At 31.6% G+C, this 24,295-nt stretch overlaps 4 protein-coding genes across 10 annotated transcripts; 3 read left to right on the top strand and 1 right to left on the bottom strand.

The window, feature by feature from the left end:
- The first annotated feature begins 2,097 nt into the window (after positions 1 to 2,097).
- LOC133850196 (sarcoplasmic calcium-binding protein, alpha chain) lies at positions 2,098 to 4,090 on the top strand. The gene is given in 6 exon segments (XM_062286228.1): positions 2,098 to 2,252; positions 2,949 to 2,965; positions 2,967 to 3,116; positions 3,196 to 3,276; positions 3,337 to 3,489; positions 3,575 to 4,090. Coding segments are annotated over 6 exon segments (570 nt in total). The 5' UTR covers positions 2,098 to 2,200; the 3' UTR covers positions 3,692 to 4,090.
- A 1,917-nt stretch (positions 4,091 to 6,007) lies between these two features.
- On the top strand, positions 6,008 to 8,753 carry LOC133842696 (ATP-dependent RNA helicase me31b). 2 transcript variants are annotated; one of them, XM_062275909.1, is made up of 6 exons: positions 6,008 to 6,168; positions 6,256 to 6,349; positions 7,098 to 7,197; positions 7,282 to 7,660; positions 7,732 to 8,379; positions 8,470 to 8,753. In XM_062275909.1, exons 2-6 carry the CDS (start codon positions 6,300 to 6,302, stop codon positions 8,670 to 8,672), a joined length of 1,380 nt encoding a protein of 459 aa, XP_062131893.1. In that variant the 5' UTR covers positions 6,008 to 6,168; positions 6,256 to 6,299; the 3' UTR covers positions 8,673 to 8,753. The 2 variants fall into 2 exon arrangements, with proteins under 2 accessions (XP_062131893.1, XP_062131884.1); XM_062275900.1 differs by having other exon boundaries at positions 6,010 to 6,168; positions 6,235 to 6,349.
- Positions 8,754 to 9,404: 651 nt separating this feature from the next.
- Positions 9,405 to 11,225, bottom strand: LOC133845723 (FUN14 domain-containing protein 2). Of its 2 annotated transcripts, none has more exons than XM_062280276.1 (4): positions 11,203 to 11,225; positions 10,906 to 11,040; positions 9,735 to 9,930; positions 9,405 to 9,667 (listed from the first exon to the last, which is right to left on the bottom strand). In XM_062280276.1, the coding sequence occupies exons 1-4, from the start codon at positions 11,208 to 11,210 to the stop codon at positions 9,485 to 9,487; spliced, it is 522 nt and encodes a 173-aa protein (XP_062136260.1). In that variant the 5' UTR covers positions 11,211 to 11,225; the 3' UTR covers positions 9,405 to 9,484. The 2 variants fall into 2 exon arrangements, with proteins under 2 accessions (XP_062136260.1, XP_062136268.1); XM_062280284.1 differs by having other exon boundaries at positions 11,186 to 11,205.
- Positions 11,226 to 11,571: 346 nt separating this feature from the next.
- On the top strand, positions 11,572 to 22,998 carry LOC133845537 (NPC intracellular cholesterol transporter 1). Of its 5 annotated transcripts, none has more exons than XM_062280036.1 (12): positions 11,572 to 11,653; positions 18,131 to 18,245; positions 18,307 to 18,477; positions 18,559 to 18,712; positions 18,791 to 18,867; positions 18,965 to 19,186; positions 19,249 to 19,441; positions 19,520 to 19,839; positions 19,896 to 20,186; positions 20,239 to 21,628; positions 21,701 to 22,567; positions 22,640 to 22,998. In XM_062280036.1, the coding sequence occupies exons 2-12, from the start codon at positions 18,165 to 18,167 to the stop codon at positions 22,720 to 22,722; spliced, it is 3,849 nt and encodes a 1,282-aa protein (XP_062136020.1). In that variant the 5' UTR covers positions 11,572 to 11,653; positions 18,131 to 18,164; the 3' UTR covers positions 22,723 to 22,998. The 5 variants fall into 5 exon arrangements, with proteins under 5 accessions (XP_062136020.1, XP_062136004.1, XP_062136012.1 ...); XM_062280020.1 differs by having other exon boundaries at positions 11,578 to 11,712; XM_062280028.1 differs by having other exon boundaries at positions 11,581 to 11,716.
- Positions 22,999 to 24,295: the final 1,297 nt, after the last annotated feature.

Raw genomic sequence — 24,295 nt, 5'->3', positions numbered from 1 at the left:
ATTGATTATTATGTGGAAATTGCAGTCTCTTCCTATTTTTGCCGCCTTATAATAATCATGATAACCTTATAGGTTAAAATCATTAGACAATCATTCGTCTAGGCTCTAGTTTAAAAGTACTCACGGTTACTTTTTTCACTCTCAGTTTATTATTTCAAGTATGCACAAGCGAATGGCTACCATATAATAATATAGATACAGTAGAATCCGGTTATAACGACTCCGCTTATAGTGTCCGTCCGGTTATTGCGACGAAAACTCGATGGCTTGGTTGGTCCCCATACAACCTTATATGAAAGGGCCTCCGCTTAGTACGTCTCCGCTTTTGGCGACAAACCGCTTATACCGACGAAATTTTTCACAATTCAACTGGATATTGCGACGAATAAAAAAAAAATACAGCGAAATAATGCCAACAAATTTAAGTATCAAACGACGCTGTCATAAATGTATGCATTTATCAGTCATTGACACTCTTGTTGGGTGCGTAGGAGCGACACGAAGGTTCTTACATTCTCACTACTCTCTGTTAGTTTTAGCTGACGCCTTAGCTTATGCTAAGGAACATGCAGGAATACGCTTTATTATGGAAAAACCATGCTATGAAATTAAATTTATAAATTTTTTGTTTTGTTTAAAAATTAATTTGTTTTATCTTAAAAACCTATTACGAACATGGCAACCATTAAAAAAAAAAAAAATAAAAAAAAAAACAAAAATTAGTTTTGCTCCTTTCAACATCGTTCGTAATATTCAAAATTCTGTGGAGCAATTTCTCTTAAATTTACTTTACTTAATTTTTACTTTTACTTTACTTTTTTATTTTTATTTTAATTATGACAAGTAATTTTAAATGTTATGTGGGTAAAATGTCGCGTGCGACATTCTTTACAGTGAAAAAAAAAAAAAAACATAAACTGAAACAATTTTAAAAATAAGTAAAGGTAAATCTTTTAGCTCTGGAAGGATTCTTAAGAAAGAAAGTTACATTCGAGTGTGCTCAACTGGAAGATTCGCGCGAGTCATTTTCAATAAAATCAAAACTTTCTAGCAATTTACTAAAATATGAAAATATACCGATGGGTATTTTGTATATAACATAGACATAACAAGTGTTGTCAAAAAAAAACTTTATCTCTTAATTATCGGATGTTGACGCTGATCAGTAGGGGTCGGAGAATCTCCGACCTATCGGTATACCATACTAAGTTAAGACTAGATTGCAATTTGTTTTTTTTTTTGCCATACAAAACTATTTCAGAAATAACTTATACAATTGTTATTGGATCGTAATCAAATTTTACGAATCATAAACACTTCAGATATTATTGTATATTCCAAAAATAAGCTTCAAAAAGGGGGCTGAAATGGGAGTGGCACAATTTGAAACTTGATTTACGCGCACAATTAACAAGTGCTGTCGCTCTATAGCTCCATCTCTTAACCCAAGCCTTGACGCTGAAAATGTTTTTTAGCTTGGACACGTCGATGGTTTTCTTTTTAGAAATTTGTTCTAAAAGTTCCTTAAAAACATATTCTGTATTATTTCCAAAAATCAAGTCTTTCACTATAGTTACTATATTATATCTAAAAACTAAACAAAAAAAAAAACACATCCAGGGTGTTTTGAAGTAAGGAACACATAAGTGCATTCTTTTGGGCTCGTACTTAGAAGGTGAAAGATGAAATTTCGGCAACCTGCAAAACAAATAAAAAGAATTTCGAAGAACATTTTGCCAAATGCTCTTTACAATAGGTTATGCGTACACTAAAAATATATTTACACAGACGTATGCTTTCCTTATTGCATTTTATTTATCATTTATTTTTACAAAAGTAAGTGTATATATGTATATATTTTAAATGTATATATATATATATATATATATATATATATATATATATATATATATATATATATATAAATATATATATAATATATGTATGTATATCTATATATGTTAATTTATTTATAGATAATGTTTAGATGCACTTATAAAATAAATCGAATGTTGCAAAAGAAATGCTCTCGTCAATAAAAACTTTAGTTAGTTTGAATTAAGCGAATCTTAAGGTAGTTTAGAAATTCACTACACAGATATATGAACATATATTAGATCATAAGAAGTGTCAATAAAAACCAACTTGTCATTATTTTCGTTTAAGTGATTTTATGAATATTTAACGAACAGTGTTCATAATGGCTTACTCTTGGGATAATCGAGTTGACTTCGTTGTGCGATATATGTATGGTAAGTTTCGAAACAAACTTGTTGGATGTTTCAATGTTACAAATATTTTATAATAGGGATCGGAAGATAAAAAAGGAAATATTGTTTAATTACAATACATTCAATAAAATACGAAATCTTCATTTAATAAAAATTGAGTGTGCACTTATATTGATCCATGTAAAAGTGGTTTGTTATCTGTCAATTTTAGACAACCTTAATCAATAAAGTGTCCTCATCAATTATTATACTTGTATTCCTTTAACTTTTAAATACTTTTCTATCGTGAAGTGTGCATTTTAATTTCCTGCATTCGTGCAACTAAAAAATAGGCATAAGCTAAAATAAATAGCTTCGAGCTAAATTGATAAAAATAGAATATTTTAGGGTTTCGCGACAAAACAGGTCGAGGAAATCTGATTTTAATGTAATTAAATAACTGAATAGAAAAATTAGCTTGGTATGAAAGTATCTGTAAATCAATAAATATATTTTAGCTTACCTTAATATCCTTTTGATTAACAAAATTAAAAAAAAAGGAATTAAATAAATAATATGTGACAAATAAAAATAAAAATTATAGTCAATGAATTCTTTCACATTGACTATAATTTTATTTATAAAAAGAGATTATTGTATAATAATATGTAGAAGTGACTTAAATATTTTGTAAATATTAGAAATATATAGCAATACTTATTTGTGTTTAATTTTCAGATATCGACAACAATGGCTTTTTTGGATCAAAATGATTTCCAATGCATGGCTGTGAGAGCTTGCGTTGTGGAAGGTAAAGGAGATTGTAGTCCTGCTCGATTGGAGGAGTACAGAAAATTAATGAAGAATCTATGGGATGAAATTTCAGACATTGCCGATGACGACAAGGTAATTTCAATTGAATGAAAACATAAATAACATTAAAGGATTTCACAATAACATTATTTTCTTCAACATTTTATTGTAGGATGGTAAGATTTCCAACCAGGAGTTCAAGGATGCTGTTAAAAAGACATGCGTAGGAAAGAAATATGAAGAATTTCCTAAGGTAAAATAAAACAATTTAAATTTTTGGGATCCGAAAAAGTAATTAATGCTGACTTCGTAGGCCATGCGCGCTTTCATTGAATCGAACTTCAAACTACTTGATATTGACAATGACGGAACCGTTGGAGTTAATGAATATCGCTACAACTGCATTAGCAGGGTGGCTATTGATGACATTGCCCCTATTGACAAAGCTTTTGAGACCCTATTGAATGTAAGTAAATTAACTAAATATGAAGTGAATATGAATATTGATTGATTATTTTAATGTTTAATCATTGCATTACATTAACTTTTAGGATGATGACAAGAAACGTGGTGGACTCTCACTTGATCGATACAAAGAGCTGTATGCCCAATTTCTGGGTAATACGGCTGATAATCATCCAGCGGTCAATCTGTTTGGACCTTTATAATAACTTACTTAATTATTGTCTTCGCTGTTGTTCAACTACTATTTTTTTAAGTTTAATATGTAATTACTATGACTTTAAATTAACTAGGTTAAATGCATTCATATCATTTGTGTAGAATCGTCAGATGAACAGTTCGTTAACTTTAAATGATTTTATAATTAGAATAGATATTTGCTCTCCGAAGTTAACCTCAGCAAAAAATGTTGATTTTCTCTCAGATGAAAGCTCTTACAAAATGTTTCTCTCTCCTAATCTTGTAACATTTATTCAAATTGTTATTATGTTATGTTTATTTAGAAAAGGGTTTTGTGTAAAAGCGAATAAACTAAGCTAAAAGCAAAAATACACCTTCAGGCTTAAAATACTTACAATAAAAATATTGCTAATGGAAAGCTGCAATCAATTTTAGTTTCATTTCAAATATAACATAAATTGTCTACATAAACATAAATACGAATTAAAAATTGTAGCAGCACTCTTAATATTCACAAACTTGGAAGTTTGCTGGCCTAGGAATTCTTATAATGCTCTTTAATTTTTGTATAAATCTTTCAAAAATATGCTGCCTTTATATTATTAATAGAAGCTAGATACTATTTTGTTTTTATACATATATATACTTTATTTACTATCCGCTAATATTCATTAATTGACTAACAAATGTTAAATTCTATTTATTTATCTAATTTAATATTTTTAGTACCATCTTTGGCTCTAATGATACAATATCTCGTCTCCAAACCAAATATTCGAAGTAACTTAAATAATTGTTTTTATAACTAAAAGACATTCGCGAGCAACTATAAGTTTCAGAATAATACAGAAAAATGGGTACCCTCAATCATCAAAATTGCTTTTATATTCAGTTACGAATATCTACATACATATAAATTAATACCGTATTTAAGCCAGGGGCATATGCTAAAACAATGCGATTCTATTATCCAAGTCCTTACACCAAATTTGCATCATTAATTTATGTTTAGAAGTGCAAAAGAAACCAGGAGGAAGACTAAAAGGCAATAGAAACAATCGACAAAAAATCAATATAAAATGAGTAAATTTGAAATGTTTATAAATATTTAATTTGTAATTCATTGATTGAGTCAACTTATATCTTATTTGCATCATATTAAGCAATTTGTTTTGGTTTCTTTACAAGGGGTCAATCTTATCGCTTCAACGATTTCCCCAAAAAATTTCCTGCATCCTTGTCAATTTCCTGTTCTTTTTCTGAACTACAATTGTTTTTTTAATAATTGTTTAACAGCCAAAGTTATAATTTGAAATAACATTATTGCTTTAAAATTTGTGAGTGTCATGATCAGTTGATTGCCTTCGCCACTTTTTCGAAAAAGGTACCAGAATATTAGAGATGTTAAGGTTTCAGAATCATTCTCGCATCTTTGATGATGCGGTCTTCATTAGAAATTTTCAATGATGCGGTCAGTCTAAACACCCCGTTCGTTTTAAATGCGCTCCTGCAATAGTCGTTGGGTCCAATCATGTTAACTTTTGACTTATTTTATAAGCCATGATATTTCAGAATTATTATAATATTCATTATTGGCACCAGGTTAGTATATTTTTCCTATTAAATTCTCAGGAATGGAATTTCTTTTCCCCCAGACCGTGAGAGCTATTCAAAAAGTATTGGTCTGAAGTCTTTTTAAAAAATCTGAAAAAAAATCATTGAAGCAACGATGAAAATTAGCAAAATTTTTGTAAAATAAAAACTCAAAAAAATAAAAGAAAAATAGCATTTATAAACTTAGAGATGCTAAGAATTATTTCCGGCACTGCGGTTGCTTATCAATAAAAAAAAAAACGAAATATATACGAAAATCTTGAGCGATTAACAGTACATATTCCCATACTCAATTGCAGTCTTCCTAATTTGTATTGTTAAGATAAATATTTAAAAAAAAAGGATTTCCAGAAAGCCAAATAATTCTATCCGCATTTGACGTTTTATGTCAATTTTTAAAGACTTATAACTTATCGTTATAACTTATCGATGACTAAATGGGACAAGCAAAAACTGACTCCTACAGTGCATTTAAATGCGTAAACAAATTTTGAAGTAATCGTACTATTGTTAAATGGTCAGTAACTCAAATTATTTAATTTCGCAAAATGTTTTCTGTAAAATATTTAAAACGAAAAGGTCCATTTTATAGCATTAAATAATTACAAAAGAACATTAGTTGTGTTGATGTAAATTAATCGATATTTCCCAAATGCACATCACTCAGAAACTTGAGTTTTTATTAGAATGATTGTTTTTCGTCATTGGTACTATTGATATCAAGTTGTAAGGCTGTAAAGGTTTTTATCGCTCACTAGGTTGTATTTGTGATATTCATGAGCCGTTAAAATAAACTCACTTTCATATTATCCTTGTTGAACTACTCGGCGCAAACGTAAATCGAAAGAGTACTACCTTTGAAGTCAAATATACATTTTTTAATACACAGGTAAATATAAATAATAAATAGCGCCACATATGTGTATTACAAACTCTGTATACATTTAAAATTCAGAATAAAATTTTGTATCTTCAGATCGCAACCCACGCTGACAAAATAAATTATAGTAAACCGCAAGGATGATGACAGAAAAAATTGTACCCGGTCACTCAAGTTTGGTTAATAAAGGGTTAGTATTACCTGTGTTCTTGAATAAATATTTCCATGAATGTAAATTGGATTTTATATGTATGTTCACTCACTATATACATATTTAATTGATATGCATACAATACATTAAGTGTAATAAGACTACTTTTTATTTATCAAGGCTTGTATGTATGTATGTACATACATACATACGTGTGTAAATTTCAGCATGTTATAAGCATATTTATGCACTTACACGCATAAATACCTAATATAATTTATCGGTTATCGGTCCACACAAAACATACTTCGGCTAAGTTATATTTTGAAGGCTTTTATGCTTCTAGTTTCATTCTTCTATTTATCAATGTGTTGTATATGTGTAGCCTTTGGTTCATTTACTACTTTGTGGATTTCGCCAGAAGTTTAGAAGTGGTTTATTTGCTAAAAAAAAATGTGTATATTGGCATTGGGTATCAATAAGAAGTAAACACTCAAAGAATGTTTTAATCAATTATATATCAGTTATTTTAATCAGCGAGTAATAAAAGCTATAATGTTTGCTACGCAATTTTAGAAAAGATTCTAAAATGGTGAAACAATCGATCAAATCGATCATTCAAGAGATGCGATATTGGTCTAAAAACTATACTAAATTACATGGAGAATGTTTCCAGTTGAGGTGTTAGCTGAGAGCGTTTTCATTGTAATAATTTCTACAAGTTGTCTCTTTATTTTATTTACTTTTACAAACAAGTGTACTTAATAAATTCATATTATTTTTATAGGATTTTGAGTGACCACCAAATTGCAAGCAATCTAAGTGATGATATGGGCTGGAAATCTAAACTAAAACTTCCCCCTAAGGATAATCGATTCAAAACGACAGTAAGTTTAATTTAAATGACTATAATAATGGAGATATTATTAATTATAATAAACAAATCTTTGAAATATTAAATTGCTTTTCAGGATGTGACTGATACACGTGGTAATGAATTTGAAGAATTTTGCCTTAAACGAGAACTTCTGATGGGAATTTTCGAAAAGGGCTGGGAGCGGCCATCTCCAATTCAAGAAGCTGCCATACCAATTGCTCTAAGTGGAAAGGATGTATTAGCTCGCGCAAAGAACGGAACAGGAAAGACTGGTGCATACTGCATTCCCGTTTTAGAGCAAATCGATCCCACTAAAGACTATATTCAGGCATTAGTTATGGTTCCCACACGAGAACTTGCCTTGCAGACTTCACAGATATGCATTGAGCTTGCTAAGCATCTGGATATCCGTGTTATGGTCACAACTGGCGGTACTATTCTAAAGGATGATATTCTTCGTATATATCAAAAAGGTATTTATAATTTTACAAATGAGGAGTCCAAAAGAAAAAAAAATTATATATTTAAAAACAAATTTTTTCAGTACAATTAATTATTGCAACTCCGGGACGAATTTTGGATCTAATGGACAAAAAAGTTGCGGATATGTCGCATTGCAATATACTAGTTTTGGATGAAGCTGATAAATTGCTGTCATTAGATTTCCAAGGCATGCTGGATCATGTTATTTTAAAATTACCTAAAGATCCACAGATATTGCTATTTTCTGCAACATTTCCATTAACTGTCAAGAATTTCATGGAGAAGCATTTGCGTGAGCCGTATGAAATTAATCTTATGGAAGAGCTGACACTGAAGGGTGTCACTCAGTACTACGCATTTGTGCAAGAACGTCAGAAGGTGCACTGTCTGAACACGCTATTTTCTAAGTTGCAAATCAATCAATCCATCATATTTTGCAATTCAACACAACGTGTCGAACTCTTGGCAAAGAAAATTACGGAGCTTGGCTACTGCTGTTACTATATTCATGCTAAAATGGCTCAAGCGCACCGCAACAGAGTATTCCACGATTTCCGACAAGGTCTCTGCCGAAACTTGGTTTGCTCTGATTTATTCACCCGTGGTATCGATGTGCAAGCCGTAAATGTCGTTATAAATTTTGATTTTCCGCGCATGGCAGAGACATACTTACATCGAATTGGACGATCTGGTCGATTTGGTCACCTGGGTAAGTAAAATGCAAATTTAACAATTAATAAGTTGTACTGTAATATTTTTAATAATTCACTAACATTTGTTCCTTCATGTCATGTTTTAGGTATTGCTATAAATTTAATAACGTATGAAGACCGGTTTGACCTTCATCGCATTGAAAAGGAACTAGGAACGGAAATTAAACCCATACCGAAAGTAATTGATCCTGCACTTTATGTGGCCAATGTAGGTGGATCGTCGGGTGAAGTCTGCAACAATAGTGATTTGAATAATTCTACAAATGAGGAGGGCAATGTTAGTAAATAGAAGAATAAAAATTGGTTTTAAAAATATAAGGTTTTGAAATATCTAAACATGGAAACAATAAACGAAATCTAATATTGCAAATCAGTGATTGCCTTTAATTAATACTTAACATATGATACTTATTGCGTAAACACAAGGTAACATCATTTTTTGATTATTTCTTGTTATATCATACCTTTAAGTGTATAAAGGTTTTCCATTTTTTTCATTTTATGGTTTTTTTTTTTGGTTTGTTTGCAATATTACTTTGTTCTATATTTAATGAAAAAAAAATAAGATCATGATGTCGAAGATGATCATGGCGTATTTTTCTTGGTAGAGCAGTTATCAATCAATCATCCTTTGGAAGATATCCATCTATGTTTAAGTAACCCTTATTTTGGGTTTGCTTGTTTTAGCTCAAATATAATATGTGTATGGTATACATAATCAATGGAATAAAATAAAAACATGCATCTTAGCACAATAAAAGGCTTAAGTTAGTCAAAATGATTAATTACTACCGTATATCACACTTCATAATAGACAACACATATATTTTGTGGAAGTCCTCCTAATAGAATTACAAGCTTTCTTTTGTCATAAAAATTTAAGTTTGATTTTAGAAATTTAGTTTATTTATTATGGCTTTTAAATTTTACGCAAAAGTCACATTATGATTTCACTAGAAAACCTTGTATAAAATCTAGCATTTGCGCATTTGCTACGATGACAACATAAATAACTGGATAATACTTGAGATATAATTTTTATTTTTAATTCGATTAGAAGTTTTGTCTTTGCTTACATACAATACATAATAAATTATTTATTTAGCCTGAGGCAACACCTAATGCTATTCCTCCAACGAATGCGGTTAAGAAAATGTGAAGATCATTTATTTTTGGCCCATCTTCATCTCCAATATATTTAGCGTACCACTTCTTTACTTTCATAGCCTTTCCTCTTAATTGACTTTCTGCTTTATCAAGTTTACGATCAACAAATCTCTCCGTCTGAAAATAAATACTTATTAGTGTTATCTAATGTACATATGTATGTGTATTGAGAGAATTTGCTAACCTTATCCATCCAATTAGGATCTTTGCCGGATATTGAAGATTCCATCTTCTCAGCTATTTTATCGACACCTCTAGTTAACTTTGGCCAGTCAATTTTGATGAATCCCTCCTGGTGTGCAATTTCTATTAAGATAATACTACCACCAATTGCAAAAGCAGCAAACTTTCCAAACTTCATCGTCGTGTAGCCGGTCGCCCTATAGTATCAATAGTATGTTATTAGTTTTAAAATTAACTACAATCAACACAAAAATCATGTGTGCCAATATTTGCTTTTAAATGTACAATTATTTTTTTCATAATGTAACTTAAAAACGAAAGAATAGCCCTCGAAAATTTCCATATTGATAAAAATGTATTCCTTTCATGTACCAAAAAACACAAATCCGTACATTGGATTTAGTACAAGTGTACTAAATACATATGACAGTTGTGATGATCAAAGTTTCAATGGCGATGAACTGTCGGCATTAATTCTATGAACCAATTTATCCATATAGATTGGCTAAGTTGCATGACATTAATTGAGGAATAAGAAAAACACGCAAAGTTTTCATTAATTACAAGACAAATAGACGCATTACTAAAGAGTTGCAGTTAAGGTCTTATCTGAACGGTAACCGATCTACATATGTATATTGTTTACCACCTAAAACGCCTTCACTCAATTGTAGTCGGTTTCAGATTGTAAGACAATTATTACGTAATAACAATTTATTAAATATAAAATATGCTTTGTAAGAAAACGAAATTGTCGAAAGACTACAGTTGAAACAAATCTTGCTTATTCTTACCGTCTTCAAATAATTGAAATATAAAGTTGATTGTACTAATCCAGTGAAATACAAATGTAGTATGTAAACTACTACACATACATATGTACTTCTTTAAGATTTTAAGGAATACAAAACATATAATATAATTAAATTTTGAAATCATTGTGTAAAAACGTTTATCTTGTGCATTAAATTGTGAATAAAAATAAAATATTTAAATGGAGGTAATATAAAAAGGATTATTTTTATATGTATCGAATATTCGGTGTATACTTTTGTAAATTCGCATGAGTTCAAACATAGATGCATTACGCATCCTATACATACATATATGTATGCAGGTATGTTTGACTATTTATATGTTTATAGCAGATTTAGCAAATATATTATTCGTACCATCCTGATGTAACGCCAATCAGCATTTGAGAATAAGCCGAACGGCTGCTTATATCGCCTAATACTCCTTTTACAAACTTCGAGGCCCCGTCCATCTTCAATTCCTTGAAATTTGTTTGTTGAGAATGACGACAACTTCGATAGTTCAAACGAAGAGATTGATATGACAAAATTTAGAATACAGTCCATAGCTAAATTGATATCGATAGTTATTGTATTGGGCAATAAAATAAATTCCATAATTTTTGATTCCATTTATCAAACAACCAACAATCTATACCTCATTTTGCCTGTTACCTCGCCATCACTTTATATTTCTGATTCTACTGATTTTTATAAATCATTCTGCTTCAATATTTTGATGATTTTGATCGCTCACTTATTTATAAACTAGTGGTTAACGTTCGTTTACGTTCTGGTCAACTGTTCTAAGTCAGAGCGGACACACTCAAGATTTTTCCGTTTCCAATTTTTGCTGTGGAAGCAGCGAAACGGGACTCGATGAAATGTGAAAATATAGACTGGCTGTGGAAACAGGGCATTATAAATATTCTTTATCATTAGTATATTACAACAACAAATTGCCGGCCTGGTATATTTCATTACTAAATATAGTATATTTTCGTAATTAACTTATGGCCACGCTAAAAAGTATCTGTCATGATACAAGTTTCATCTCTAGCAAAATAATTAACCAACAAGTTGAATAAGTCAGAAGGTTTAAGTCGCATTATTTCAAAGCCATTAGGTGCCTATATAAAATATTAAATTTGTGAACTCTAATTGTAAAAATCTTAAAATCTTCTCGTAGGTATTGTAGTTATTCCTGCCTACTATATTTTGTTTGTACATGTATGCATACATTCATACACTTATTATGTGCATAGTTACACACTACACAACACAAATACACAGTGCAAATCTTTCTGTTTATTCCTTTGTTTGGATATACAAACCGTATGTATATGTATGTACATACATATAATACATACATTCATACCGACATCCGATTGTCGTTTGGCTTAAAATGATAACATTGTTGTGCTATATACAAAAATATCGACATGCAAACATATTTATATATGTATATGACTCATTTAGCAGTCTGTAACTAGAAATGTTTTTCTGAACGTTTGTGCTTGCAATATATTTACATATGTACATATGTAAATATAAATGATCACATTGTTATTCCAATGGAAATTGATAAGGGGATAAAAAGGTACAAAGAGATGCACATATGTATGAATGTATATAACACTCAATGGCTGATCACTGAATCTATAAATCATTCTTGGATTGGTTTTCCCATAGCCAATGTTCCATTTGATCTTGCCGTCACATCACAACCGGTTAATCCGTTTGCTCGTTCAAAAGAAAGTGAATAATAGAAGAAAATGAAATAGTCAAATGAATGGTATGTACGTGTACTCCCGTTAGTAAAGTCTTGAAAGGTCGAAATGTCAATGCTTTAATATTCCTACTTTAATGATCGGCACTAGAAAAAAAGTAAATTACAGACTCACTTTGTTTTTCCACTATAAGCATCATTAACTTTGTTTATAATTGCCAAAAATTGTTGGAAATACATTTCATTTGTAATTAGTTTAACCAAGGCTAAAAATGTACAATTCTTATTTTACAAATTTTTATCAAATCGTATACCCATCTCCAAATCGGCGCAAAAACTATACTGTTTTTTTTTTAACAATTAACCTGAAATATATTTCCTATAGGTAAATTAAAATTCTTGCAACTCTAAAAACTTGTTATTTGTGGAATTCTTTTGATACTTTTTTAAAAATAGACGCAACCTTCTAATAAATTAAATTTTTTTATTGCTGTAAGATATTCAAAAAGTAACTTATAATAAATAAAAATAATAAATTAGGTAAGGGCAAGGATGACTTAAAATTTCTTATCATGTCTTTGATTTTACAACCCATATATGATTCATTTTTCTCTTTAAGTCAAGCTTAATATATACGTTAACAAGCTCATTACCATTAAAGCCTTAAATAAACATTTTAAGTGCTATATCAATCCATACCTTACTAACTACAATCAATAAAAAATTAGTTTTCAAAATCAAAATGTGTTTTATACCAAAAAAAAAATATTTTTCATTGAGTTTGGACAGTTGAGACTGGAAAACATTTATTAAACCATGTGTGAAAGTTACAGTTAAATGTGCTAGACAGTCATATATTCGCTAATTATGTTGACAATTTTGTTTTATTTTTGTATGTTATTAACAAATGAAAACACGCCTTTATCGCTTAGATATACCCAAAATGATACAATAATAATACAATAATCTATTATGTTTGGATATTGTCAACCAATTATCTGTATAAATTTAAAATTATATAAGGTATTCGCTTTTTCAACTTGAGTGGATAGAAGGGTTTTGGTCCAATTTTAAATCAAATTATTAGCAAGATTGGTCGTATGTATAAATGTACATATGTATGTATGTCTATACTATTATGTACACTAAGCAGAAAAAGTCTGCGTACAAACTTAACGCGCAACTTTGATGTTAAATAAAAATAGTTGTATTGAAGATATTGGCTTCATTTTTTTTTTAAATTAACAACATATCTATTATGAAAAATTATAACCAGTCTCCAATTATTTCCATCAGCAACTTTTTTAATTAAAATCAAAAAACAAAAAATACACCTCTTTTCGAATCAGAAAAAGTCTGCGTACAAACTTAAATTAGTTTAAAAAAAAGCCATTTATTAATAAAATATTACAAAAATTAGTACGAGGTAGGATAAATAGGAAGGTTTATTGTGTCAATCAAGCGTTTTGGCATTGATTAAACCAATTTTTGGTGAATTCTGGTGGTATTTCGATCCACTCATCCAAAATTGCTCCCGAGGGAGGAAACCGTCCGTCAAACTGGACCAAAAAGGGAAATCTCAGCGGGAAATTGTCGAATTTGTTTTTAAAACGCATTCTATGATTAAAAAAGTCCAAAAAAATTGGAATCAAACCGGCACAGTTCAATCAAAGCCACATTCTGGTAGGCCTCCAAAGCTGACCGATCGAGAAGAGCGGGAGATTTTGATGTCGGTGAGGCGTAATCCTGGGTCAACTGCCGCAAAAATTGGTCAGGACATAAAGAAGAACTATAAGAAGGATTTACATGATAAAACAATCCGAAAAAATTCCGTAAAATTTCCAAAAACTAGGACTTTCATGCCTGTGTTGCTCACGCTGCCACCACCGTACTTAACTGCTGGCGCAAGGTTATGCACATCAAGGGCTGTGCCAGGTTTGCGCCACTCAAATTTTCGCCCTTTTATGTCAAATTGCTCCAATAATTGAAAATAACTTTGTTCCAAAAGACTAAAGGCTCTTGGATGTATTTTTTGTAAAATCAAAGCGCTTCGCTTTACTGACGGGTGATATGAGAATCTTCTTCCGCGCAACACAGGCATGAAAGTCCTAGTTTTTGGAAATTTTACGGAATTTTTTCGGATTGTTTTATCATGTAAATCCTTCTTATAGTTCTTCTTTATGTCCTGACCAATTTTTGCGGCAGTTGACCCAGGATTACGCCTCACCGACATCAAAATCTCCCGCTCTTCTCGATCGGTCAGCTTTGGAGGCCTACCAGAATGTGGCTTTGATTGAACTGTGCCGGTTTGATTCCAATTTTTTTTTGGACTTTTTTAATCATAGAATGCGTTTTAAAAACAAATTCGACAATTTCCCGCTGAGATTTCCCTTTTTGGTCCAGTTTGACGGACGGTTTCCTCCCTCGGGAGCAATTTTGGATGAGTGGATCGAAATACCACCAGAATTCACCAAAAATTGGTTTAATCAATGCCAAAACGCTTGATTGACACAATAAACCTTCCTATTTATCCTACCTCGTACTAATTTTTGTAATATTTTATTAATAAATGGCTTTTTTTTAAACTAATTTAAGTTTGTACGCAGACTTTTTCTGATTCGAAAAGAGGTGTATTTTTTGTTTTTTGATTTTAATTAAAAAAGTTGCTGATGGAAATAATTGGAGACTGGTTATAATTTTTCATAATAGATATGTTGTTAATTTAAAAAAAAAATGAAGCCAATATCTTCAATACAACTATTTTTATTTAACATCAAAGTTGCGCGTTAAGTTTGTACGCAGACTTTTTCTGCTTAGTGTATGTCTATACTATACTCAATTTGTTTGAGTATTGGCTTTTCTTCGCAAAACTTTACATTCTTACAATCTATTGAAGTCAATTCATCTTTAAGCAGCCTATCTTGTATTTTTTTCTTATTTGTATTTTATTATTTATGTTTATTATTTATGCATTTATTGTAAAACAGAAAAAAGTTCGTAAAACCATAGATACAGTGGATCACAGCTTATTTCAACCACCACCAACCGACAACTTTGAGTTAGTATACTGGCCAAACTAAAAGAGGTATTAACTTTATTTAAACGCAGGATTATAGCTTAACGTTTTAAAATACAAGATATTTTTTCATTTATCCTCCAATTTTTTGTTTAGTATATAAAATTATTGTAAAACAAAAAAATGCCAAAAAAAAGTACCACAGCTTATTTCAACCAGCAACTTTGCAGCTGTGCGAAGATCAGTTTCCTAGGAAAATAACTGGTGTTTATGGATCTATTGCTTTGTGTATAGTATTTTCAATACATAGAAGTTAAATTTTCGACATTTTAAGCTTTAGATCTCGAAATACACGCGTATTTTACAAAATGGGTCCGTGAACCACAATTGAGAAGGAAAATGACGTCATGGCTCCTTTAAAGGATGGATTTTCCCGTCCAAAAATTTATGAATTGCTGCATCTGAGTGTTTCGACTGTGCAAATAATCATTTCATTGTTTTTTTCGCGAAAGTATAGTGCATGAGAAGGGCAAAAATGTACCCAATGCATTTTTTAATGAGACCGACGGGTGTTATATTGTCCGGAAAATCGGGAAAATCCAAAATTTTCGCCACCAAAATTGGCCAGTGTTATAGAGGAGGAATTGCGTAAGGCGTGCCACCCAGAATCAATTCGAGAGTACTGCGGGAAAGTAACTTTAATGACAGTATAAGGCGCAAGAAACCGTTTATAAGGCGCGCGAATAAAAAGGCTCCTTTGAAATTTGTCAAGGAGCATGTGGGAAAGGATAAAACTTTTGGAAATTAATCATATTTGTGGACGAGTCCAAAATCAACATTTTGGCTTGGTTGGAGCTCCATATGTCGGTCAGAATCAAATTCCGGGCTTCAAAACAAAATTTAAAGCCTACAGTCACGCATTACGGTGGTAGCGTCGTGGTTTGGGCCTGTATGTCCACAGCCGTAGTCGGAAAACTCAATTTTATTGACGCGACCATTGACTAGACTCAATACCTAGAGGTTCTGAATGTCAATTTGATCCAAAGTGCAGATAAACTGGGCATTAAGGATGATTTCCGCTTCTACCAAGACAATGACCCTAGGCTTAAGGCAGGAATTGGGCAAGATTGGCTAATGTGCAGCTGTCGTCATGTCATGAAACCATCAGCTCAGTAACCTGACATAAATGTTGTAAAAAATTTTTGGGCCATTTTGGACCAGAACATCGGAAAAAGCCAATTCCAACAAATCTAACCTTAAAACGGCTTTAGTGGAAGAATGGGACAAAATTAGCCCCTATATCACAAAAAAATTGGTGGAATCTATTCCAAACTGTCTGGAATGAGCTATTAACCAAGAAGGAGGTCATACGAAATTCTAAATACACAGTTCAACATATTTATATTTAGTTATTTTCAGCTGGTTGAAATAAGCTGTGGTACTTTTTTTTGGCATTTTTTTGTTTTTCAATAATTTTATATACTAAACAAAAAATTGGAGGATAAATGAAAAAATATCTTGTATTTTAAAACGTTAAGCTATAATCCTGCGTTTAAATAAAGTTAATACCTCTTTTAGTTTGGCCAGTATACTAACTCAAAGTTGTCGGTTGGTGGTGGTTGAAATAAGCTGTGATCCACTGTATATGTAAATACAGAGTCAATCCAGAGCTATGAAAATAACCCATACTTTAATATACCCGCTACCCATAGGGTAGAATGGTATTATAACTTTTTGCCGGCAGGAAATGTATGTAACAGGTAGAAGGAGGCATCTCCGACCTTTGAAAGTATATATATTCTTGATCAGCATCAATAGCCAAGACCATCTAGCCATGTCCGTCCGTGTGTCTGTCCGTATGTGTCTGTCCGTATGAAATACTGGATCTCAGAGACTATAAGAGAAAGAGCTATGATATTTTTTCGATAGCATTATGTTTGCACGCAGATCAAGTTTGTTTACAATTTTTGCCGCGCACACTTCCGCCCCCGCAAAATCAAAAAAAAAAGGAATAACAATCGCAATTTTGGTGTATACAATAATAACAATAGCAGTATTCCTGAAAATTTGGTTGCGATTAAAGAAATACTTTTGTATGGGCACAAACGCCTACTTACTAGGGGTCTTGGTTGCTTTGGCTGATAACCTGGTATATTGTGTCGCCTATGGTATTTGTGTATATATCATTTGGTATATTTTCAGTATTTCTGTTGTATTTTTGTATATTTTGAGAATAATACGCAATATAGCGGGTATCTCACGGTCGTGCACACTCGAGTGGCCTTCTTACTTGTTTTAGTATTTTTGCGGTATTGTAATTTGGTTTTTTTCAAAATGGGCGGTGTGTATCTTACAGTCAAGCACTCTCGATTTTAGGTTTCTTAACAATAACAATTTTTTGAGCAGAGCATGCCAACTTTTTTTTAACATTTTTAAATTCCATTAAAATATTTGTAATGAGACCAAAACAAATTTTATGTTCTTTAGTGTAACCAATTCAATTAAACCAAAAAATTTAAAATAGAAATATGTACTAAAATCATTTATTATTTTGTTGGAATCCCTATGTTGCTCTTTGCAACTTACCATAATATATACATACAATGCTTACAATATACTCAAATGCAATGTCGCTCTTTCAATTTAATCATTTACAATAAAAATATATCTGAGAACAATAAACAAAGTACTTTTCAAAATTTTTTTTTTATTTTCATGTTTGTAGTTTGGTTTTCGAGATTTTGGTGAATGTTCAGCTAGCCTTTTAAATTAAGCATCGGTTTAAACTTTAAATTCCGAAGGAAACTGGAAATGTATGTTAATATAATAAAGTTTGGTTTTTAAATTCATTCTTACAGATATGGTAAATAAGTTATTATAATCTACGACAAGATGATTGTGCTACAAAGTACTTCACCTGGAGTGAAAATTTTCATAGTTGTCCTACTTTCGCTAATTGAATTATCTAAGCAGGTGAGTTACTTTAAGTGTAAAATTGTGCATGTAACTAGTCTAATAATTATTCAACTTACAGGACTGTGTATGGTATGGTGTATGTAATACTGATAGTCTTAATCATCATCAATATTGTCCCTACAATGGCACCGCCAAACCTATGTCTGATGAAGGGCTAAAACTGATAAAAGAAAGATGTGGTTTTTTACTTGAAAATAACGAAAAGAATTTTTGCTGTGACACTGATCAGGTATTTGATAGTTTGTCGAATTACCTAGTTTTTTATCATAAATAAATATATTTTGTATTTCAAAAACATTTTGTATTTTAGATGAAAATATTAAATGATAATGTTAAATTAGCAGCTGCTATTCTTGATAGATGTCCATCGTGTATGGTAAATTTAGTTCGCCATATTTGCGAATTTACATGCTCTCCAGTTCAATCCGAATTTGCAAAAATTGTTTCAACGGAAATTAATAATGGTATGCTTTTTAAATCCAGTCTTGTAATTTATGTTTTATGTTTAATTATTTTCCCGGTTTGCTTATTTGTAATTTTAGGTGTAGCATACATTACATCTTTAGATTTACACATAACAGAAGAATATGTTAACAAAACTTATAAGTCGTGCTCTCAGGTTAGTTCTTTGTGTTTCAAATGAAGTAATACGTCAAATAATATCATATTTATATATGTATGGAATATATGTAAATATATATATTTATATTCTTTAGGTATCAGTGCCCCAAACAGGTCAATTAGCGTTGGACCTAATGTGTGGTTCATATCCGGCCTCACGTTGCAGTCCTACAAAATGGTTTACTTTTATGGGCGACAAACATATTAATGTATATGCTCCTTTTCAAATCACATATAAGCAAAGTCCGACAAACTCCTCAATGGATGGATTCACCCCTCTTAATCCTAAAACAACTCCTTGCAATAAAGCTATTAATGTGAGTAATTAAATTAAGGTAATCTTGTTAAGAGCTTAAAATGTGTTACAATTTTTCTTCAGAGCGAACTTCCTGCATGTTCTTGTTCAGATTGCGATTTGTCATGTCCTCTAGCTCCCGATGAGCCGATTACACCACCTCAGTTTAAAATTGCCGGATTTGATGCTTTTGCTGTTATAATGACAGTGGTATTTTCTGTAGGATCACTTGTATTCCTAATGGGATCATTTCTATTTACTAAAGACTCAATAAATGGTAAAGTATATTAATTATATAATTGTTTGCAAATTATTATTATTACTGTAAATAATAATCAAATACATATTCTTTTAGATGATGATTTTCACATTGGTAATGATGGAGTAACAGATGATTCAATGTATAAACAGGAACCAAGATATTTTGAAAAACTTGGTGCACGTACAGAATTCTTCTTGGAAAACTTTTTTACAAGATGGGGTACTTTTTTTGCAAGTTATCCGTGGATTACTTTGCTTGGAGGCGTGGTAGTAGTAGCAGTTCTTGGATATGGTATAACGTTTGTACAAATAACAACGGATCCTGTCAAACTTTGGGCATCACCTTCTTCCAAGTCGAGAATGGAAAGAGAATTCTTCGATTCAAAGTTTGAACCTTTTTATAGAATAGAACAAGTGAGTAAAAAAAATATAATTTCATAGTGTATATCACTTAACCTATGTAATTTTAGGTTATAATCAAAGCCGTGGATTTGCCATATATTATTCACAACACTTCAAATGGACCAATCAAGTTTGGTCCAATTTTTGATAAGAATTTTCTTCTTAACGTCTTGGACTTGCAAGAACAAATACAGAATCTCAACGCAAGTGGTACATCCTTAAATAATATATGCTTTGCACCCCTGAAGGATGAAGACAGTACTGTTATGCCGTCTGATTGTGTTGTGCAATCTATATGGGGTTATTTTAATGATGATAGAGATAGATTAAATGATCAAGATGAGGATAATGGATATAATGTAAGAATTGACAAAATTTGTGTATTCCTTAAACATGTTTGTACATTTTCAGGTTACCTACTTAGATGAAATGTACCAGTGCATGAGCAATCCATACTTGTGTTTAGCTGCTTACGGTGGACCCGTGGATCCTGCTATTGCTTTAGGCGGCTTCTTAAAACCTGGTGATCAGCTAACAGGGAGCACTAAATATGAGCTTGCTGATGCGATAATTTTAACATTTTTGGTTAAAAATCATCATGATAGAAGCCAGTTAGTTCAAGCATTGGAATGGGAAAAGTACTTTGTTGAGTTTATGATTAACTATATTAGGAATAACAAGAGTGAATCAATGGACATTGCATTCACGAGCGAGCGATCTATTGAGGATGAATTGAATAGAGAATCGCAGTCAGACGTATTAACCATTTTAGTATCATATATTATCATGTTCATTTACATAGCAATATCTCTAGGACATGTCCAAGAGCTTAAAAGATCTCTAATTGATAGTAAGATAACTCTGGGTATAGGCGGGGTTATTATTGTCTTGGCGTCCGTATCTTCATCTGTTGGAGTATTTGGATACATAGGCTTACCAGCAACTCTAATTATTGTTGAAGTAATACCATTTTTGGTGCTGGCCGTCGGAGTTGATAATATATTTATTCTTGTGCAGACTTATCAAAGAGATCAGCGCAGAACTAATGAGACAACGGAACAACAGGTAGGACGTGTCCTAGGTCGCGTAGGTCCAAGCATGCTTTTGACATCTATAAGTGAAAGCTGTTGCTTCTTTCTTGGTGGTCTATCTGATATGCCAGCGGTAAAGGCATTTGCGTTGTATGCGGGAGTAGCTCTACTAATTGATTTTATTTTGCAAATCACGTGTTTTGTTGGATTGTTCACTTTAGATATAAAACGAAAAGAAGAAAATCGTCTAGATATATGTTGTTTTGTGAAATGTAAGAAATCAGACAATATGTACACAAATGAAGGTCTTTTATATAAATTTTTTAGAGGTGCCTATGTTCCATTTCTGATGAAAAAGACTGTGAGGGCGTTTATAATGATTATATTTTTTGCCTGGCTCTGTGTTAGCATAGCTATTGTTCCAAAAATTGATATAGGTCTTGATCAGGAACTGGCAATGCCCGAAGATAGTTTTGTTTTGCATTATTTTCAATCTCTAAATGAACACCTTAATATTGGTCCCCCCGTATATTTTGTACTTAAGGGGGATATTGATTTTGCAAATAGTTCCAATCAGAACTTGGTATGCTCTGGACGATATTGCAATGATGACAGTGTTTTAACACAGATATATTTGGCCAGCCGAAGGTCAAACTTAACTTATATTGCTCGTCCTGCATCAAGTTGGATGGACGATTATTTTGATTGGTCTTTCTCTTCATCTTGTTGCAAGTATAATTCGGACAATGGGAGCTTCTGTCCGCATACAGGTAAATTATTTTTTTAAAATATAATTCTTATTATTTAAGTTTGACTTAAACATAAATTTGACATCTTTTTAGATACTTCCTGTACGAAATGCAATATAACCAAAAATCATTTCCAACGACCGAGTCAGCATGATTTTGGAAAATATCTACCATTTTTCTTGAAGGACAATCCTGATGACATCTGTGTTAAAGCAGGTCATGCTGCGTATAGTACGGCAGTGCGTTATAATTATAATAACAACTCTCTTAATGTGGAGTCTTCATATTTTATGGCATACCATTCAATATTGAAAACATCATCCGACTATTTCTTAGCTTTAGAATCGGCCAGAAAGATATCTGCTAACATTACGCAAATGTTGCAACACAACCTAATTTCTGACGGACTACCAATGGACTTGGCATTGCAAGTCGAAGTATTTCCTTATTCAGTATTCTATGTGTTCTACGAACAATATTTAACCATGTGGTCAGATACATTACAAAGCATGGGCATCTCAATACTTTCCATTTTTATAGTAACATTTATTTTAATGGGCTTCGATATACATTCCGCTCTTGTTGTAATAATCACTATAACAATGATAGTCGTTAACCTTGGAGGCCTTATGTATTACTGGAATATCTCCTTAAATGCTGTTTCCTTGGTCAACCTTGTTATGGCTGTAGGAATTTCTGTTGAGTTTTGTTCGCATCTTGTGCACAGTTTTGCTCTTTCAAAGGAGCTCACTCAAGTAACTAGAGCAGCTGATAGCTTGTCTAAAATGGGTAGTTCGATATTTTCAGGCATAACGCTTACTAAATTTGCAGGAATATTAGTGTTAGCTTTTGCGAAAAGTCAAATTTTTCAAGTATTTTATTTCCGTATGTACTTTGGAATTGTTGTAATTGGAGCAACTCACGGGCTTATCTTTCTGCCTGTGCTTTTAAGTTACATTGGTAAATGAATATTTAATTACATATTTCCAATGATGAAAATATCTATATACCGATTTCCACTTCATATTTCAGGTGCACCTCAAAATAATGCACGGCTTGAATCTCACCACCAAGACAATGGTGAACAGGAAACATCTTTATCGGGGGTTAGATAATTTTAGTTAAAGACATTTTTTAAAAGTTATACAAATTCTGCATCAATTCAAAATTGTTAAAAATCAAATTAGGTCACGACATTTTGTCAGAAATTGTATTATTAAAATATTTTTGTTGATAGACATTTAAAAGAATCCTTTGTAACACCATTGAGTTGTTTAGTTTTTGTTTTCTTCTTAAAATGTACATGTAAACTGGCTGAGGGTGTGATAATTTTTAACCGATATTTACATATGTACATAGGTATTAAACGCTAATAAAGAATAACAAGAAAAGACATTTTATTTATATTGATCACATGTTCTTAAAACAACACATTTAACATTTAACTGATTCACATAATAGTGAGTTCATGTATAATAGGGGCGTTGACAAAATAAGTAATTTGGCGAAATTTGTATTAAATAAGACCAACAAGTGAGTATATACCTGATGCCCTGAGATCCAGTAATTCATACGGAGAGACGGACACGGCTATCTTCGGAGTTTTTTAAATAAAGTTTCTAGATTTATTTCGGATTACTTTGCACAAGTTTCGACATATGTATGTAGATTATCGGATGGTGCCGAGCAGAGAGCTGCAACGAGTATGACATTTTTGCTCATACTCGAGTACTGATTCAGTACTCTGTTTGATTTAATGCGTTTGCTTCGGGTATACGTATTGAACTTTTCGTTTCCAACTCATTGCCGACGAACAAGTTTCAATCACGAGTAATCGGCCCATACATGATTTTTGTATGAACGATACCAATACCCGAAGTTCAATCATACTCAAACATGATTGATGTAAATGCTAACCGATGTTCGCTCAAATTGTGTTCATGTACTCGTACACTCGTTGTATTTCTAGAAAGTTCTAAAAGTTCCAAATGATATATCAGCAATCATTAAATTCAAACAAAAGATTTTAGAAAATATTGAAAAGATATGGATGGAAAACCTTTGTTTTGACTTGCACCTGGCTCTGTTGACAGTATTATATTTTTAAATTCAATTTTTTTTTTTAAAATTCCGCCTTTTATCTTGCCACGCCGACTTTTATTTAGTTGCTTAAAATGCATTTGAATATATATTTCAATTTTCAGACCGATATGTTACCTTACTTCGTTAAAAAGCTACAGACGCATTGCTCCTACTTTCTTATGTGAGGCTCAGTACATGGCTAGTTTGGCTCATTTTGTTGAATTAAAAAAAATTATAAGTTAAATAAATTAAAAAAAAAAAAATTATAAAATTTGTTGTAAAAAAATGAATCAGAATTGACATAATAATTGACAACATAATTGGAAAATGCGTATTTTTTTTTTTAAATACATTAAATGCCTTAAATACCTCGAAATACCTTATGTACCTCATAGTGCAATCTTTAAGCTTCACTGCGCGAGCTAGGAATTCATTTTAGACACATGGTTTCATGGTGAAATTTTCTTAGAATTCTTCGTAGATTCCGATTATGGGGGACGATTTTTGTGAAAAAAATTGACCCGCCCTAATATATACATATATATATTTTTAGTATTTCTGCGGGTATCTTACAGTCAAGCACATTCGAGTGCAGATTTCTTACAT

The sequence above is a fragment of the Drosophila sulfurigaster genome, chromosome 2L (assembly GCF_023558435.1).
Source record: "Drosophila sulfurigaster albostrigata strain 15112-1811.04 chromosome 2L, ASM2355843v2, whole genome shotgun sequence".
NCBI lineage: Eukaryota > Metazoa > Arthropoda > Insecta > Diptera > Drosophilidae > Drosophila > Drosophila sulfurigaster.
This window is presented reverse-complemented; position numbering and strand designations above follow the sequence as displayed.